Source organism: Coturnix japonica, chromosome 1 (assembly GCF_054131305.1).
Source record: "Coturnix japonica strain WE chromosome 1, WE-NBRP24, whole genome shotgun sequence".
In the NCBI taxonomy this organism is placed as follows: Eukaryota; Metazoa; Chordata; class Aves; order Galliformes; family Phasianidae; genus Coturnix; species Coturnix japonica.
This window is the reverse complement of record NC_140663.1, coordinates 109,085,246-109,102,584: the sequence shown is the minus strand read 5'-3', so window position 1 is coordinate 109,102,584 and position 17,339 is coordinate 109,085,246. Positions and strand designations below refer to the sequence as shown.

General features: G+C 38.7%; 2 protein-coding genes across 6 annotated transcripts in view; one reads left to right on the top strand and one right to left on the bottom strand.

Annotated features, from left to right (window-relative positions):
- Window positions 1-17,339, bottom strand: part of LOC107324988 (uncharacterized) — a 364,407-nt gene that overhangs the window by 20,449 nt on the left and 326,619 nt on the right. The window lies entirely within an intron of this gene.
- The window catches only part of PHEX (phosphate regulating endopeptidase X-linked), a 95,750-nt gene that overhangs the window by 54,138 nt on the left and 24,273 nt on the right, over window positions 1-17,339 (top strand). The window contains exons 13-15 of the mRNA XM_015885420.3: window positions 5,880-5,957; window positions 7,800-7,903; window positions 16,034-16,092. Of these exons, the coding sequence (XP_015740906.2) occupies window positions 5,880-5,957; window positions 7,800-7,903; window positions 16,034-16,092 (241 nt within the window). The remainder of the gene's footprint in view (window positions 1-5,879; window positions 5,958-7,799; window positions 7,904-16,033; window positions 16,093-17,339) is intronic.

The window sequence follows — 17,339 nt, the reverse complement described above, 5'->3', positions numbered from 1 at the left end:
AGAAAATATGAGAAGGTATAATAATTATACTGCTGCACTGAACTAAGGTGTTGTGCTTGTCAAAATACTGCAGTGAATTTGTACATTTATAAAAGTCATACTATTTCAGATTTTCTGTTATTTAGTTTGGTTCTTTTGATAAAATTTCAATGCAGGATGAGTTAAAACGGAAAACTTAATTCTATTGACGTCAGCATCACAGTGCTTGAACCAGCAATTGAGTCTTTGCCTTCCAAAGAGCCAGAACCAGAAGGGTCTTAGGGCAGAAAAGAGTGATACTGTGACATGAATTATTTTTTTCCTGATTTGTTTCTGTGCATGGCTTTCCTACTCAACTTAGGTGCTTGTAGCTTTATGGATAGTAATAATATTATTGTGATCGCGGATATTAGGAGTAAGCATATATTGCCAAATAAAATACTTCATTAAGATGTGCCCAGTCCAGCTGCCACTCAAGTCAGTGGATTACATCCTATTGATATTTGTAGTAGTTTAGTTAACTCCACGATGGAAATTTTCTCTTGGTTACCAAGATCCATTACTATTTTCCCATTTTTTCTATACATAAAACCTGTGATATTTATACAGCAATTTTACCAGATGGTTCTTGAATCATCTGTTTTCAGTGACAAATGAAAAGACCAGAATCGTACATAAAGGCTGAATTAATCTTTGTAATTAAATGGAACATTACTTTGCTGTGAATGATTTTAGCTTTCAAAAAGTATTTCATGCTATTTTTTCAGCAAAACGTAATTGTATTAATGCTTTGTATTTTTGTTTGTTTGTTTGTTTGTTTAATTTTTAAAACTTGAAAATGATCTTCACAAAGTTATGGTGAGCCAAGTTGGTATACAGAAGACCTGTGTTAGACTCATGAAATTTTGTTGGGAGTGAGACACATAGAGATTTTTGTTTATTTATTTATATTACATCAAGTTATTGGCACTTTGTGTCACTAGCAGGCCTACAAAGTAACAGAGTTTGACTCTGATGGGCAAAAAATGCACTCTGAGATCTCACAAACCATTTGGTGTCAAGTGAAAATTTGACTAGACTTGAGTGATGAGCTGAAACAGGTGTTTGTTTCTGCCTAAGCAAGTTGTTAGGAGTGAAAGGCCTTTTGTTGCTTTGTCTCTGTAGGAAAGTGATCTGTGGTGTTCACATCATGACAAAAAGACACATTCATGATAAAATCTCCACTGTGCAGATGTCAGTGGTAGATCTTCTTTGCATAATCAGTGGTAGAGGGAGTAGCTGCTGCCCACCAGGTCTTCTGCATTGAGGACTTCTCCTAGCTGCTTGTGTAGAAAACTGTTATTATGATTCCATAGCAAACTCCATAGTTTGCTGCTGCAGTGCATCACCCCCTGCAAGAGTCTCTCACTTTCAGTGATGGGAGAGGAAGTCCTAGGAGATGAGTTTCCTCAAGCTACCCAACAGCCTAAGCTATGCTTAGTATTGAACAGTAGCTGGAGGAAATGCCCCATCAATCCTTTTCTTCCTGTACATGTGGTTACTTAATATGCAAACTAGTGAGAGAAATCAAATGAGCCTTTAAACTATAAAATGTTGTGCATGATGCATTTATGATGGATTCATGTGCAGTTATCACATTCTTGGTTCCTGTAAATTTGTCACATTTCATTTGTTTTGCCCGTGCATGTGCACACTTCCTGGAAGGCTGATCTTTTAAACATACTTCTAATCCTATCGGGGAAAATACTGACTTGATTAACAAAGAACAAGCCAGTCTTAGGAGGGCTTTTTACTTTCTAGTGTTTTATGAATAAGGAGTCTTCAAATTGCCATTAAGTATTATTCAAGTGAATAGAAAAGCTATCCAGGGAAGCAAGACATTTCCAACATGCAAATTTAGAAACCCAGTCTTAGCAAGATGCTTTCAAGCTTGTCTGCTGTGTAGATAAGTTGTGCTCCACTAAACACTGCGTTTAGCTGAAAGGGTTTGGACCTAATAACAAAGCTGTTGGGAGGAATCTCAGTGGAACAATTCCAAGGGATTTCAAAGGGCTTCCTATGTCATCTTGGGAGTTTTGCTTTGACTATAGGTAGCAGTCCTCTCCAACAGGAGCCCCACATACTTCACTGTTGTCATCAGGGAACTTACTGATGTGCTACAGCATCTTGACCTCCTGGTTTTCCTGCATGGGCTCTATGTGCCTAGACTTCATTCTGAGTGTTAGAAACAGTCTTCTAGAGGGACGTTCTTAGTTCTTCTGATCAAGTAAGCTTATTCATCTCATTCTGCCATACCAGCATGTGCTATGGCAAGGAGATTTTGTCTGACCATGGGAGAATACCTCAGAAGGAGGTTTGGTTGTCTCATAAAAAACAGTAGGACCAACTTAAGATATATTTCTTCAGTGGGAGAAGCTATATATAGCAAGATATAAATTGCTTGAAACAATCTTGCATTAATTTGTCTGCCATCACCTCTTTCTTTGAGTGTTCTCAAAATGTTCCTAAAGGATGTTGTTCATTTGTGATTTTCCAAAAATTTCAGTGCCAAAAGCTTTGTTTCATAATGGTATTTGAGTGTGTACCTACGTTTCATGATAGCAAATTGCCTTGATATGTTAGTAACAGTGTGCTGTTCTGAGTCTTTGTTATTCCACATGACTGGTGGAACATTCATGAAGGCAAAAGAATTACACTGCTAGTAAGAAGTTCTACCTTAGAATTTAGTCAGACTTCTGCAATGCTTATCATGGTAAGAATTTCTAAGTAACACATACAGTAAAGTAACACTTTTCCCTAAATATATATATAAAAAAATACAGACAAATTTAGCTATTGTTAAAACATCAGAGTACTAAGAACAGCATTACTTTCTGAGTTTACTTTCAAAATACTATGAGACAGGCTTTGTTATTTAACAGGGTTTTATGTTTACTCTATAGCATAGTGTCTCAGTAGCATCTGACTGTTTTTCCACATGCACGGGAATCTTAAAATTATAATATCATTGTCAAAGATGCAAAGCAAGAGTTTGTGTAACTCGACAAGTGAAATTATTACTCCTGAATTAGCCTGGTTAGAACACAACTCTTCTTCCTTTTCTAATTCAGTATGGCCATAACAAGACTAAATAATTTAAATACAACTGAAATAAAAAATTAATATTAAATAATATTATGGACATGATATTTAAGTCAACCTACATAACTCCTGCTATTAAGGAGCCTGGAGGAGGAATTATCCTCATCCTTGAAAATGGTTAAGGAGTGGAGTTTAAAAGAGCTGAAAACTGGCTCCATGCTGCTGCTCTCACTGGGCTGCTTGGAAGAATAGACAGATGGGTGTGGCAGATATTCCACAAGGACTCCAAAATGTCTACGTAGAGAAGGGAAGATGAATGTGTTGTGGTTATAACCAGACAGTTACCACAGTGGGTCTGAGGACAGTGTCCATCTCTACTTCTTTGAGCAAGAGTGCTGCCAAATCCAGCCTGGCTTTGTAGTCTTCTGTGTTTACAGCCAATGATACATGAATCTTTTTGCTTTCATTTCTACAGCAGTCTAGAAAGTGAGAGGATATGCTATATTTCAAAAAAATTATGTTCTTTTACGTGCTCAAATTCAATTTTGGATTGACCAAGTATTGGCTAAATCATGTTTGAAATGGCATTGTACTGATAAAGTTAGTTTTGCAAGTTGCACTCTAAATTGTTCTTAAAATATTACTCTTCATCATATGAGTTAATTAAACAGACATAATGTAAATACCAAAGTGTTAAGTGGTCAGCTAAGTAGATTCGACTTAGAAACTACTTCAAGTAATTCAGATGATGACTGGAAAACATGCAGAACATTAGAGATTCACTGAATTTGTTTAAGCAGCTGACTTAATAGAAACTAAAACTGATGAGCTTTGCACTTTGCTTTATCTAGGCTAGTGTAAGAGCTAGGACTGGAATACTGAAAATGGAAAATGAAATTTTCCAGTCTCTTGCAAAAGTTCTGTCAGCTAGACCTGACAGCACCATCAGCAACAAAATATAGACACTCTTGATTACATACAAACTTGCAGATGAATTGTGCTCTCTCCTCTCTTTCCCCTTTTTCTCCCTCAGGCATTTAAACTATCTTGAAAGGCCGCTGTACCTTCTGAAAAACTGAGAAAACATTCAGCTGAGAGTTAATTTGGCTCATTTCATATTTCCTGTTCAGCATTTGTCTTCCATTGTGTTTTTTTCACTGGGGATATTTGCATGACAATGGGATCTTTCTTGCTTAAGAGTTCATCTGTTCCCGCTGCTAATTTCCCACCTGAAGTTGTAATCTTCTATTTGAGACATCTTAATTATCTCAACCGCAATTAATTGTGATGTCACAAGTGGAGGATTATGACTTTAGGTTGGAAATGAGATTGAGAAATTGAAGGAGTTTCAAGAAGGTAATAGGTTTTTCTTCTCAAAAATGAAATAGAAGAGAGATTTTGTTAAACCAAGGCAGTCCCTATCAGCTTTCTTTCTGTTATGGAACAAACGATCCTTTCTTGTTGCCTGTGGTCTTCATGAGGGGCTTTGTTGTATGAGATGCTGTGGAGGCAAAAAAAAAAAAAGGGTAAGGATTTTAATGTGGAGAAAAGGGGACCTTCCCTTGAGCTGCCATCCCATGCAGCAAGAGAGAAGCAGAAGCTGGTGGGCCAGCTACCAGGATCCAGGATCTGCTTGCAGACAGAACACAATGTTGATATTATTCTTGTTTGTTTAAAGCCCAGTCAGTTTGTTGCATCTTGTATCTTGCAATATTCACTTGTATTTAGGCATTTGACTTTCCAGACAATATTTCTAGAAGTGCTTTTTGTGATGGATGGAGGAAATCCCAAAATATATGAGGATAAATTAAATTTAGTTTCCCAAAAACATATGAAGTGAAAACTTTGTGCTACCCTGAAATATCATAGCTTTAATTTATTCAATGGCTTTGTCATATTTCACTTCTTTGTATGTCATCTTATCTTATATTCTTCTGCTTTTCCTTTGGAAATACACTGTTTTCACAGCAATGCTCTGTGTCTGGGTGACCTACTGCTGTTTTTGTAAGGCCATTGCTAAAGCTGTTTATATCTTTATGCTATGATTTATGAAGTGGCAGTGCTCATCTGCAGCTGCCATTAATTCACATCAGTGTGTTTACGTGGATTACGCATAAACACTCGGACCAGTTCACGACTGAAAAGGAATAAAACAAAATCAAAGGAAAGCTAAGTGGCTAGCTTTAACACCATTAATGATGTTAGCAAAGGCTAAAGGCTGTAAATTAGAGGACTGAAAGTAGAGGATGAACTAAAGGTCAGCCCATGTGGTTTTAGGAAAGTAAAATGTCTGTCAGAAAAATGTTCACCCGTCCTCAGATGTAAAGGGAAGTGATTGTCAGTGAAATCATGCTGATTTGCTCTTGCTGGGATCCAGGCTTAGCCATATCTGTGAAATAAATGCATTTTAACACTTGGATGTGTACCAGCTGCTGGGCCATAGCAAAATGGCACATTTCCTGATGCTTTTTGGAAAACATTGTAAAAAGAGGCATTTCACCATTTGATTATCTCAGTTACCGGTAGCTGTTAAGAATAAGATTTTTGTTTTCAAACAGATTGCTGTAATTCTGCAAAAACTCTGCAGGTGTCAACAGACCCACTGTGATAATCTGACCATGTTGTGAAGTGAAACTCATTTGTGTCACTGAGTTTACCTTGTAGGCAAGTTGGTTTGAAGTTAAATTAAGATGCCTTCAGAGAGACATAATACTATGCAGCGGAAAATAATGGAAAACAAAACAAAATAAAAAAAGCCAAACAACAGCTGAGAAATATTTATACCTGCCAATTCTTTCTTTCCTTTTTCTTTTTCAAAGGCAAAAGCAGTTATGGCAAAAGTGGGTTACCCTCAGTTTATAATGAATGACACATATATTAATGAAGACATCAAAACAGTAAGTGTCAGACTTGCAGCTTTCTTCTTTTACATCTTGGGACCATTCTTTGCTCTCTTCTACTGCCGTCCAAAATCAAAGCTTTTCTTTTGTTTTGCCCCCATCTGGGTTTCAGCTTGCTTGGTTATTTTTACGCTCTAATGCCTAAAACATCAATGATTTTGTATTGAAGTAAGATGGCCATCATGCCAGCTGGCAGTAAAATTTACCTGGGTACAAAGAACCTTCCTGCTACTAACCCTGTTTCAGGTTAAGAGTACTTCAGCACAAATTTTGTATTTACTTATAAAAACAAAACAAAAACATATCTCCTCAAGGTAATGGCCTTCAAAAACCAAGTGCATTCTTTTGTCTGAAGTATCACTATTGATGATTCCAATATAGTATAGGCTCTCTGCTCTTTCTCCAGGCTATGAGTTTTCTAAGGTTGTTGATTATCATGTCTTCAGGCCCTAACTGCTATACAACCCTATAGTAAGACATGCTGGACAAGGATACTGTTGAGACCTCAGACCTGAGCCAGTATTTATTCAACTTAAAGACATCCAAAAGGAAGATGATATAGAATAACATATTTTCCAAAAAAGTAATTGTGTCGTGTGTGATGAATTGTATTACTGCAAGTCATAGGTAAAGTGGAACTACAAATTCAGTCTTGAACCACTAAAATCCAAATAGGGATAGAGTTACTTTGCCAGAGAACATGAAAGAACACTAAAAGAAGGCATGATTTATTGAGGATCCTTGGAAGAGCCAACTCTACAAGCTTAGTCTTTGTCTATGGAAAAGTAAGTGAGGTGGTGCTGTGCAGCCAGTGCAAAGAGACAGAGGATGTGACCAGCTTTACCACTCACAGTATGGAAATATTTACCACAGATAAGTAGTTATATCTATTATTATTAAGTAATTGTTAATTACAATTGGAAAAACAGATAAGTTTGATGTATGCCTATCTCACAAGTCCTAATATTGCTTAAAATTGACAACAGTGATTTCAGCTGGAGTTATATAAGACGTTAGAATACCTTTTTCTTGCATGGTTAGTTGTGTGCGTGGGTTGCTAATAGATTTGGAGGCTTGTGGGAACGTGGAACCCTATGGCTGTATGAGTTTAATGGTAAAAAACCTGTAAACAGCAGCAGAATCCTCCAGGGGCACACAAAACAAAGCATTTGCAGTGAAATGCAAAGCAGAGAAAAAGAGGCTTTTTTACTGTCTTGAAAGTGGTCTTAAAATGAACTTTTAAGAATGAGGATAGTTTTAGGTTGGATATTAGGGGGACGTTCTTTACTACGAGAGAGGTGAGGTGCTGGCACAGGCTGCCCAGAGAGGCTGTGGGTGCCCCATCCCTGTAGGTGTTCAGGGCCAGGTTGGATGGGGCCCTGGGCAGCCTGGTCTAGTATTAAATGTGGAGGTTGGTGGCCCTGCCTGTGGCAGGGGGGTTGGACATTCATAATCCTTGAGGTTCCTTCCAACCCAGGCCATTCTGTGATTCTGTGTGACCTCTTTCCTTAAAGAAAAGAGGCTGCCTTATAATAACTGTAGAAATGTGCAGTCTGCAGTTTGTCATTGGATGCTTCTGATTTCCTCAGCTGCATCTGGCCAGGTAAAAGCTTTTCTGACATTCCAGTAAATCCAATTACCATCCATTTCTTAAACCAGTATCACAAAATATTTATTCTTTCTATCAACTGAAAATTTAATTTGTTTGATCACATCTAAAAAAAGGAAAAATGTGGGGTTTTTTTTGTTTGTTTGTATTTAATTAAAAGTTCTGATTGTTTTGTCAGCTCTTGTTTCCTTAGTCATGTTCTAAAAAATATCTGTGCTTTGCCTATACAGCTGAAGTTTACAGAGAGTGACTATTTTGGCAATGTATTACAAACTCGCAAGTATGCAGCCCAATCTGATTTCTACTGGCTTAGAAAAGAAGTTCCAAAAACAGAGTGAGTAGACAAAAGATAAATTTTCATACTCTTTTAGCAATGTTGTAATTTATGGTATTTAATTTATACAATTATATTGTAATAGAATTATAGGTGTGGCAACATATTTCAATAAAAATGATTATGGGCAAAAAAAAACCCACAAAAAAAACAAAAAAAAACCCTAAAACAACAGTTACTCAGCAGCTCCTGTGGATATTTTTATCACAGAATTGCTTTTCTCATTAAGTTCTATATATTCCTATTATGATGCACAATGGTCATATGCTTGCAGCTAAAATTTTTAATTTAATGAAAAAAAAGAGTAATTGAATCTCTGTTAAAAGTGGATTATGTGTCTTGGTCACAGTTAGAATTTGGAATGGTACAGCGGGGATTTATGAAATAAATTTCTATGAATGGAACTACTATCAAGAAATAATATTATTATTAATAGCAATCAGCACTGTTAGTTACCTGCTGTTGATAGCAATGTTACAGATTAAAGCATGATTTAATTTACATATGTTATATTTACTGATTTGTAACCCAGAGAATACAAATTGTGTCACATACAGTCATCAAATATGTGAAAGAATCAGTCTCTTTTCTTACTGGTGGGTAATCAAATCCTTAAAATGCAAATTAAAACCTAAACAGAAATTAATTACTCTAATCACGCTACTTAAAAATGACTCCTCCTGCATGGAGACCTTGAAATCAGTGCAGCTGCTTGGCTTATGTGATGCAGTTTCCCTATGGCTCCAGAAATGCTTGCTCATACTGAACTATACCTTGTTTTGAGGATGGTAGAGGGTGCCAGCAGGAGAGGTATAGCCTGCGCCTGCTTAGAGTTTCATAATTTGTCCTGTGTACTCGAGGGGATGTTTATAGCTTAATTTTAATGGTGGGTTATATCTTGTCCCACTTTTCTCTGATGTTGCAATTGCTAACCCTAGTGAAATATAGCACTTGCTTTTCAAAACCAAGAGAGTGTTGAGGTGCTGGAACAGGCTGCCCAGAGAGGTTGTGGATGCCCCATCCCTTGGGGTGTTCAAGGCCAGTTTGGATGGGGCCCTGGGCAGCCTGGTCTAGTATTAAATATGGAGGCTGGTGACCCTGACTGTAGTGGGGAGGTTGGAGCTTGATGATTTTTGAGGTACCTTCCTACCCAAACAATTCTGTGATTTTATGATTCTTTTTAGAAATGGTACACAGCGGTCTAATCCTCTGAGCAGAGTTGAGGCAGCACAAACACAGACCAAGTAAATTGATGGCATGATGCGAGATGTCCCCTCTAAGGGACATTAGTGGTCAGGTAATCCCCATTGTGCACCTCAGGGGCTGTAATCTAAGAACAGTCGCATCATGTTAGTAAGCTTAAAAAATTAAGGTTTTACTCTACCAAATGCCGCAAGATTGACTGCTTCCTCATCCTTGTCTTTGCTCTCTTATTTCAAGTGTTATTTAATAGAAGACCTTTCATCACCTTTGTCTTGCCCTTAGGTAGATCTGTTTATGTCTGCTTTTACATTTTCCTTTGCTAAAAAAAACGAAGGAGATAAACAGGACTAGTGTCACAAAGTAGCTCATCCACTGAAAGTGGAATAAAAGAGAATCAGTGATCCCTTCTGCTCTGTCTACAGTGTAAAGGGGAGATGAGAATTCCTGGTGGAATTGCTGTCCCTAAGTCTGCATGCATACAGTACAGGGAACAGACCCATCCCAGGCAGCTCACTTGCTGGGCATGTCTGGGGACCCCTGACCTGAGACATCCCAATATCTTGTTCATCATTTCTCCTTCACCAGTACAGCAACATGCTCTGCTGTTTGTGGGGACCAGGGCTAAACCCACCTGGCTCTCAGCCATGGTGATTTCTCTTGGGAGGTTATTCTGCCTCTACATATACTTGGGGACAGAAATGAGATCTGAAGGTGGTGTGCATCTGTTGCTGTGTCAGCTGAGGTATATCAAAGCATAGAGATCCATTGCCACTGCTAGTAAAAACACAATTCCATGTTTTAATTTACTATAGCAAAGATAACTTTGATCAGTCTGCGGTACAACAAAGGTGAACTTAAAAATATCAGATTGTGCCACATTTTGATTATCAGATCGCTTCTTTTCCCTTTCCCTTTCCCTTTCCCTTTCCCTTTCCCTTTCCCTTTCCCTTTCCCTTTCCCTTTCCCTTTCCCTTTCCCTTTCCCTTTCCCTTTCCCTTTCCCTTTCCCTTTCCCTTTCCCTTTCCCTTTCCCTTTTCCCTTTCTCTTTCCTTCTTCTTTCTCTCTTTTTATTTTTATTTTTAAGTCTGTATCATTCACTGAATTCCACAGATCATTGGTCTACACTGAAGCTTGGCACTGTGTTAATAGAGAATTACCCTTGGGGATTGTTTCTGTTTTCTTTGTTTCCTCTTTTCCCTTGTTAAGTAGCTTTTAGCAAAATATTTACATTTAGAGATAGATATTATAAAATGGTCCATGTTTTCAAATAAGAAAAGGAGTATGTAAGGAAATAATGTCTGTTCTTTACTACCCTCTTATTGCCCCCAAAAGTGAAAAACTGTATTCATTTAGCAGAAAGGGCAGATTTCTCAGCAGTCAAAATTGACTCTTTCATCAGTATAATCAGCTATATGGAAAATCAAAGTGCTGGTTCACTTAGAACACCAGGGAAGCACCATCAGAGGGACAGATGGAGGAGCTGAGAAGGCAAAGGAGTTCAATAAAGAGGAACATGCATTTCAAAGTGGAAATAGTTATTCTGGAAATACAGCACTTTTGTAATGTAAGAAGCAGAAAAAATCCCTCAAACCAGGAGTATTTATTAAAATTCCTTCTCTTGTGTTTCGCTCCCTCCTGACCTAGTGGTCACTTGGCTTAGAGCAAAAATGGAATGGGGAGGTATTGCTCTGGCCGTCAATGGAGGGATGCATAGGAAGACATTTCATGCCAGCTCTTTCTAAGGAGATGTGATGTCATATTGGGGTGCCCAGGGGCTGGATACCCTGAAGGCACCCCAGTCACAACACCTTCCTTGGATACTGGCCGTGATCCCAGCAGCTGGCTGGGGAGCTGGCTCTTGTCTTCACAGCCATCTCTTTCAAACCAGAGAGTAAGTGCTAGTATCAGGACAGAGATGTACAGGAGGGATTAGTGGCAGCAGCTGAAGAATATGATGCCTGAAGCAGTGCCAGTTGGATGGCCAGGGATGAATAGAGGTGACAGGGCTGGAAAGGGAGAGCACAGGAGGGAAGAGACCAGGTGTGAAGGCAATTACCTTAATCCAGATGAGACATGACTACAGCAGAGGGAGGTGAAATGGAGCCATAGAGGAGAATTGGGGTTTCAGTGAAATTTATCCATTCTTGGAGCGATATATGTTAATATGTGTAAATACTCGTGTATATGTAAACATCTTTTTAATAGTGATTGAATCTATGCTTCTTAACACCTATAGCATAATTGCCCATAACAAGAAGTCAGAGAACATTTTGGGCATCTCATTACATTGTTATTATCTTTTTCCTTTGACATCAGGAAATATCAAAGATTATTATTCACTCAAACCTCTGTGCAGACAAAGGACACACATGAAGTGATCCTGGATTTTCTGCAAGACTTATTTCAATTTTTCAATCATACACAGTTGTTTGTCCATCCTGGCCCTTGGTTTCTGCAGAGAAGGGCAGTTTTTGGATGTGTTGGGCTGGATGTGGTTAGAACTGCTGGAAAGGAAAGGAAAGGGGAAGGGGAAGGGGAAGGGGAAGGGGAAGGGGAAGGGGAAGGGGAAGGGGAAGGGGAAGGGGAAGGGGAAGGGAAAGGGAAAGGGAAAGGGAAAGGGAAAGGGAAAGGGAAAGGGAAAGGGAAAGGGAAAGGGAAAGGGAAAGGGAAAGGGAAAGGGAAAGGAAGATGCTGGTCAGGCTGTTGACTGCCAGAGAGCTCTGAGCTTAGAAATCCTGTGGGTGGTCCTGCTCTGGAGAGGAGAGGCCGGAAGGAGCCTTTTCCTGACCTCAAAACCTCAATTTAAGTAGTGATGTGGCACTGGAGGCTGGGCCCAGCCTCTCCATCCCAGGCCTGAGGGAAACAGATGGCAGCTTAAAATGGGAGGCTAATCCTTTATTTTTCTACAGGCAAATATATAAAGTTGGCTAATGGTGTGAACAGGAAATACACTATTCAAAGTTACCTTGAAGATGGCTTCCCCTTTAGTAGATTTTTCTTTGTTGCCTTTTCTTATATTTTGAAGAGATTTTCCAGATTCCAGCTTCATTAGCAACTCTGTACCAGAGTTATTTGCTTACTCAAAAAGTAGAGGGAACAAATTGAAACTTCTGTTCATGCTCTGCAGAGAATTATAGAAATAAACTTTTTCTTTCATTGTGGGGGTTCCCAGTCAACACTTTACATGGTTGCCAATGTAGTGTGCTATGTTCTCAACTCAGGATGGAAAACATGATGAAGAGAGCTGTAACACAAGCCTAACAGAGCATCTGCCTCAGTTGTTAATTCAGTGAAAGATTTTTTCCACAAGAGATCTCAGGTTTACAAGTATCAAGTCTTCCAGGTTATGTTTTGACTGCTACAGAAGTTGGCTGGTACTGTTACAGGACTTCATTCACAGCTGTTTCTCTTTCACATGCTAATAAGAAATGGAAACAGTGAAAACAATTGATCTGTAATTAATGGGAGCTTAGTTTTTGTTATCCTGTCTCTTCTATACTTCTGATAATAGAGCATATGCACTGGCATAGTAACTAGATCTAGAGCGAAATGCCAGGCAACCTGACTTCAAACAGGAATATAAGAGCTATTTCTAAATTTGCTTCACCTTAAAATTTAACACTGACAGATACTTATTACGGCTCCTCATATAGTAACTTGATGTATTATTAGTTAAGGGCAATGAAGCTGGTGAGAGGTCTGGAGCACAATCCTTATGTGGAGAAGCTGAGGAAATTGGGATTATTTAGTCTGCAGGAGTTCCAGGGGTGATCTTATCTCTCTCTACAACCACCTGAAGAGAGGTTGTGATGAGGTGGGGGTTGGCCCTTTCTCCCTTGTGACTAGTAATAGGACGAGAGGGAATGGCCTCAAGTTGTGCTAAGAGAGTTTCAGGCTGGGCACTAGGAAATACTTCTCTGAGAGAGTGGTCAGGCTTTGGAACAGGTTGCTCAGGGAGGTGGTGAAGTTACCATTCCTGGAGGTGTTGAACAAATGTTTAGATGTTGTACTGAGGAACGTAGTTTAGTGGGAGATGTTGAGAGGTGGACAATTGGACTGGACAATTTTAGAGGTCTTTTCCAGCCTTGGTCATTCTATGATTCTATGATTAAATCTCTCATTGAAGGCTCAATCATTTCAAGGAACACGCTAAAAAATGCTGACAGATTTGAGGTGAAGTTGTTTGTCTTGTCTGAACGGAAGCAGTCTCTGTTATTTCTGTTCTTTTGTGGAAAATGTTTTCTAGATCTTCTTGAGAATGGCTTGGAGTGGTACAACAGAATGTTGGAGTGCAAATATGCTCTTTGCCAGAGTGTCTAAATGTCAAACATGTAATTCAGCAAGTATACTCTCCTTGTCACTTGAAAACTCTTTCCTTTGTGACTCCTTGGTGCAGCTTCCTATCTGCTCAAAAATGTAACAGATTTCATATTGAGTTGTTCCTGGGGCCGTCTCATGTAACAGTGACTTGGAAAGAATGTAGAACAATTTTACATTGAGAAAAATGAGGCTGCTATTGGTCTGTGGCTGACACCAAGCTCAGGGGACAAGATGAGCTCTGCTGTAGCAATGGTAGAACATGAAGGAAGGAGTAGCCTTGGCATAGAGATGCTGCGATGAGACTCAGTAGCTTATCTACAAGCTACAAGGTAGGTTAATAGGTATCAAAGTGTGACCAGTAGTGGTGTGATGTCCTTAGTTTCTTTCAGGCTAAGTGAGGTGTTTCTGTAATAAAAAATGCATGCATCACAATGGTTAGCTCCTTACCCAGTAGAAACAGATGTAGACTTATCCTGTTAGAGAGAAATTGCTTGTCAGTGAAGAGCTCCTCAACCACTACCTGTGGTATTTCCTATCCTGAATGAGTTGTAGTGAGCCCAGTGTGGGCCCCATGACTGCAACGGCCAAGAGGATGGAGAGGAGATCAAAGCACATCAGTCTGTTTTGAAGTGTAAGTTATCTGCCTCAGGCTCTTCATCCCGTGACTGAAAATGAGGGAATCCCGTAAAACATGCACTTTAAGACGGATTTATAAAAAGGGTATATTTGTGGTTCGGAAGCCTTTTTCATGCTTAAAAGATGCTGTTCAAGGGAGTAGAATGGATGTTTTAAGTGGAATAAACTGTCAGAGTAAGGTGGAAGTTGCAGTGCTATTTGCTCAAACTTCAGTGAAATCCAAATTAAAGTACTGAGTGTTTCAGATGTGCCCCTCAGAGGTCTCTTTGTCAAAAAGTGATGAGTCTTCCAAAGCTACTTCTAAACCAGGAGACCAGGTAACCACTGTACAGGTGGCTGGCTGGAATCCTTAATGATTCAGCTAATCAATTCTGTGAACAGACTTGAAATTAAAATATAGCAAATGACAGACCCTGATATCTTTTTCCCTTCTTCATAGGCATTCTTTCTCAGATACTCCACTATCTCATTACGTTACCTCTAATATTTCATTCCTTTATTAAGGAGGAAACAGAAAACACAACAAAATAAACAGCCTCCCCAGCTCCTCCCCTTCAGCATCTCCTAATAAGCAAAACTGAGAAAATTATCTGTGGCAACTAGAGAATCCAATGTGATGGATGATTAAGGTATTTACATGCCATCACACTTGGCTTTCCATGGTTACTTTTCCTAATTGCTGCATTGTGAAATAAGCTTTGAACATGAGAAAAGCAGATAAAGTTATAGATAAAAGACAGAATGCTTCCATTCTGAAGCTCTCGCCTTTGTTGTATGGTTTCCATGAGGATGTGAATTGCCAGGAAAACCGTCAGGATCTGCAGATCACTAGTTCATTTGATGGTGCTATTTTAAAGCACAAATCATGGACTTGAATGTCACCAACATCACATATTTTCCATGTTCCGATTGATCTTCCTCTGTCTTGCTTATTGTTGTGCAGCTGCTATCTCTTTTCTTTAGAAGAAAATTTCCAAAGCATTTTCATTATATTTATTGCTCTTGAGCCTTACAAAATTTCTGAGTAATGTACTGCTGAAGACATCAGGATTTTCCTTCTTGGACATTTACTACAGTTGTTTCTAATTTATTATGAATTAACAACTAATTCTCATTATCTTTATTACTTTAATTTTATTTCTTCATTATAAAAGTATAAGCTGAAATCTTGGACTCACTGGAGTCAGAATTTTCTCAGAGGGGATTTGGATTTTGCTAAAGTCTACTGAGATTTTTCTACTGATGTGGGTGAAATCACTGCTAATGCAAATGAGCTTAATGTAAGGAGTTCCATAAATCCTGTTTGCATTTCAGATCAAGGTTTCCTTCCAGTAGGTCTGGGAAATCTAACTTTGAGAAGTAGTAAAGTTTGTTTTGCTTTGCAAAATGTCTGTTTATGGGCATGCTGATATTAGTGTTTGCTGAGTAGGGTACAGACAGTGAAGAAATTTATTTCAGACTTAGGTTTCCAGAAACAGTGATTTTGGCATCATCCTAATTGTACAAGTAGCTGCTCAGCAAAGAGTCTGAATCCACTTCAGGTGCTTAAAAAATGCTCTCTAATTTCAAGAGGGAGTTTCTCCACACATGGTTGAAAGAAAGATATAATAGAATTGGAAAGGGTTTTTACAGCTATCAGTGTTGTACCTCCGTTGGGTGAAGTTGGGATTTCTGTTTGTCAGAACAGCAGACCTCACAGGCACAACTGTCACTTATAAGTACAACATATTCTGCAACAGAAAGCTTAGCAGTCTCTCACTATGTGAACTTAAAGCCATTAAACAATAGATTTCAATGTTCCAGGAACTGTAAGTAGCACATGTTGAACTGGAGAAATAATTAAACTTTAATAAATCCTAGATCTTTTATATTTTTGCATCTTTACACTGAGTTAACTTTTTGTCTTTGCTCATTGTATTCAGAGAGATGTTGAGGTGTACTGACAGCTGATTTCTTCTGCTCTCACTACAGGTGGTTTACGAGCCCAACTACTGTCAATGCTTTTTATAGTGCATCCACCAATCAGATCAGTGAGTATCTGAATTCTGAGCCTACTTTTCAAGTGTCTGTTTGGAAAATGTATGTATCCAGCTTATAACAGTATCTGTACAGTTTGTGTGAATGTGACTGACTATCAGGTGTGGTGAAAATCAGAAATGCAGACATGGTGGTTCAGCTGTGAGACATCTTTAGCTAGATGATAGTTTTGAAAAAACAATGGCTCCACAAATTGGAATTACTACTGCTTAATGAGTTACCCTGTATAAGCTGAATTGAAGTGACTGCTTATGTACACTCTGTCAATTGTAAGTGTGAAAGAAAACATTAGCTTAAATCACTTTTATTAGAGCTTATACCATTTTCTATATTCTATTTGCTGTGGCAAAAAGATGTGCACGTACACTGCCATAAATATGCAGTAACTTTTTAAGTGACAGGAAATCAGTTTACTAATACTAGTATAAATACAGAAATAAACATTTTTAGAGAAAACTGTGACACAGACCAGAGAACCTAAGAAGCAATGTCCAGTGCAGTTGTTCAATATTTTCCAATGACAAGTAGAAGTATCTGTAGGTAAGTGCTAGTATCTGCTTTTCCCTACTTCTGTAAATTAGTTTTTGCCCCCAAATTTACATTCTTTTGTGTCTATGTGAGCTCATTCATAAAGCATGCAAGATAATTGGGCAGGTCTTTTGACTAAAATTAGTTCTAGGCCTAGACTGCTCCTCTTTAATTAGAGGACTGCCGTTGTTAAGCAGCCATGTTTTTGTCTATTGTTGAAGTGAGCTCTTGAGGTGGGTTTCGCTAGGTTGATCAAAGCTCTAAAGTACATCTCAGAAACGACAGTTGGTTTTCCTGCTAAACTGAGCACTGGTCATCATTGCTCTTTCAGATGTATTGTGTGGATGGAGAGGATACTGTCAGTGCAAAATGAGAGCTGTTGCTGTTACATCTTCTTTAAAATGAGACCCTTTCAAGTTTCAGCAGCATTCATCTCTCCCAGCCTCCCCACCATGGCACATTAGAGAACGCTGCAGTGAGAGGCTGGAGCTACTGAAGCTAAATTTCACACTTGCTGTGTCATGAAACAGAGGGCTGTCAAATGTAACTTATCTGTCACAGGTGTGGAGATGACTGTGTTTTGTATCAGAACTGCAGACTGTCTTATACTGCTGGTATTTGACCTTGAAGTTTGGATAGTGATGCTTGCTGTCCTTTTAGGACTGTTTCTATGAAGAAAAGGGTTTAGGTGGCTCTTTCTGAACAAATACTG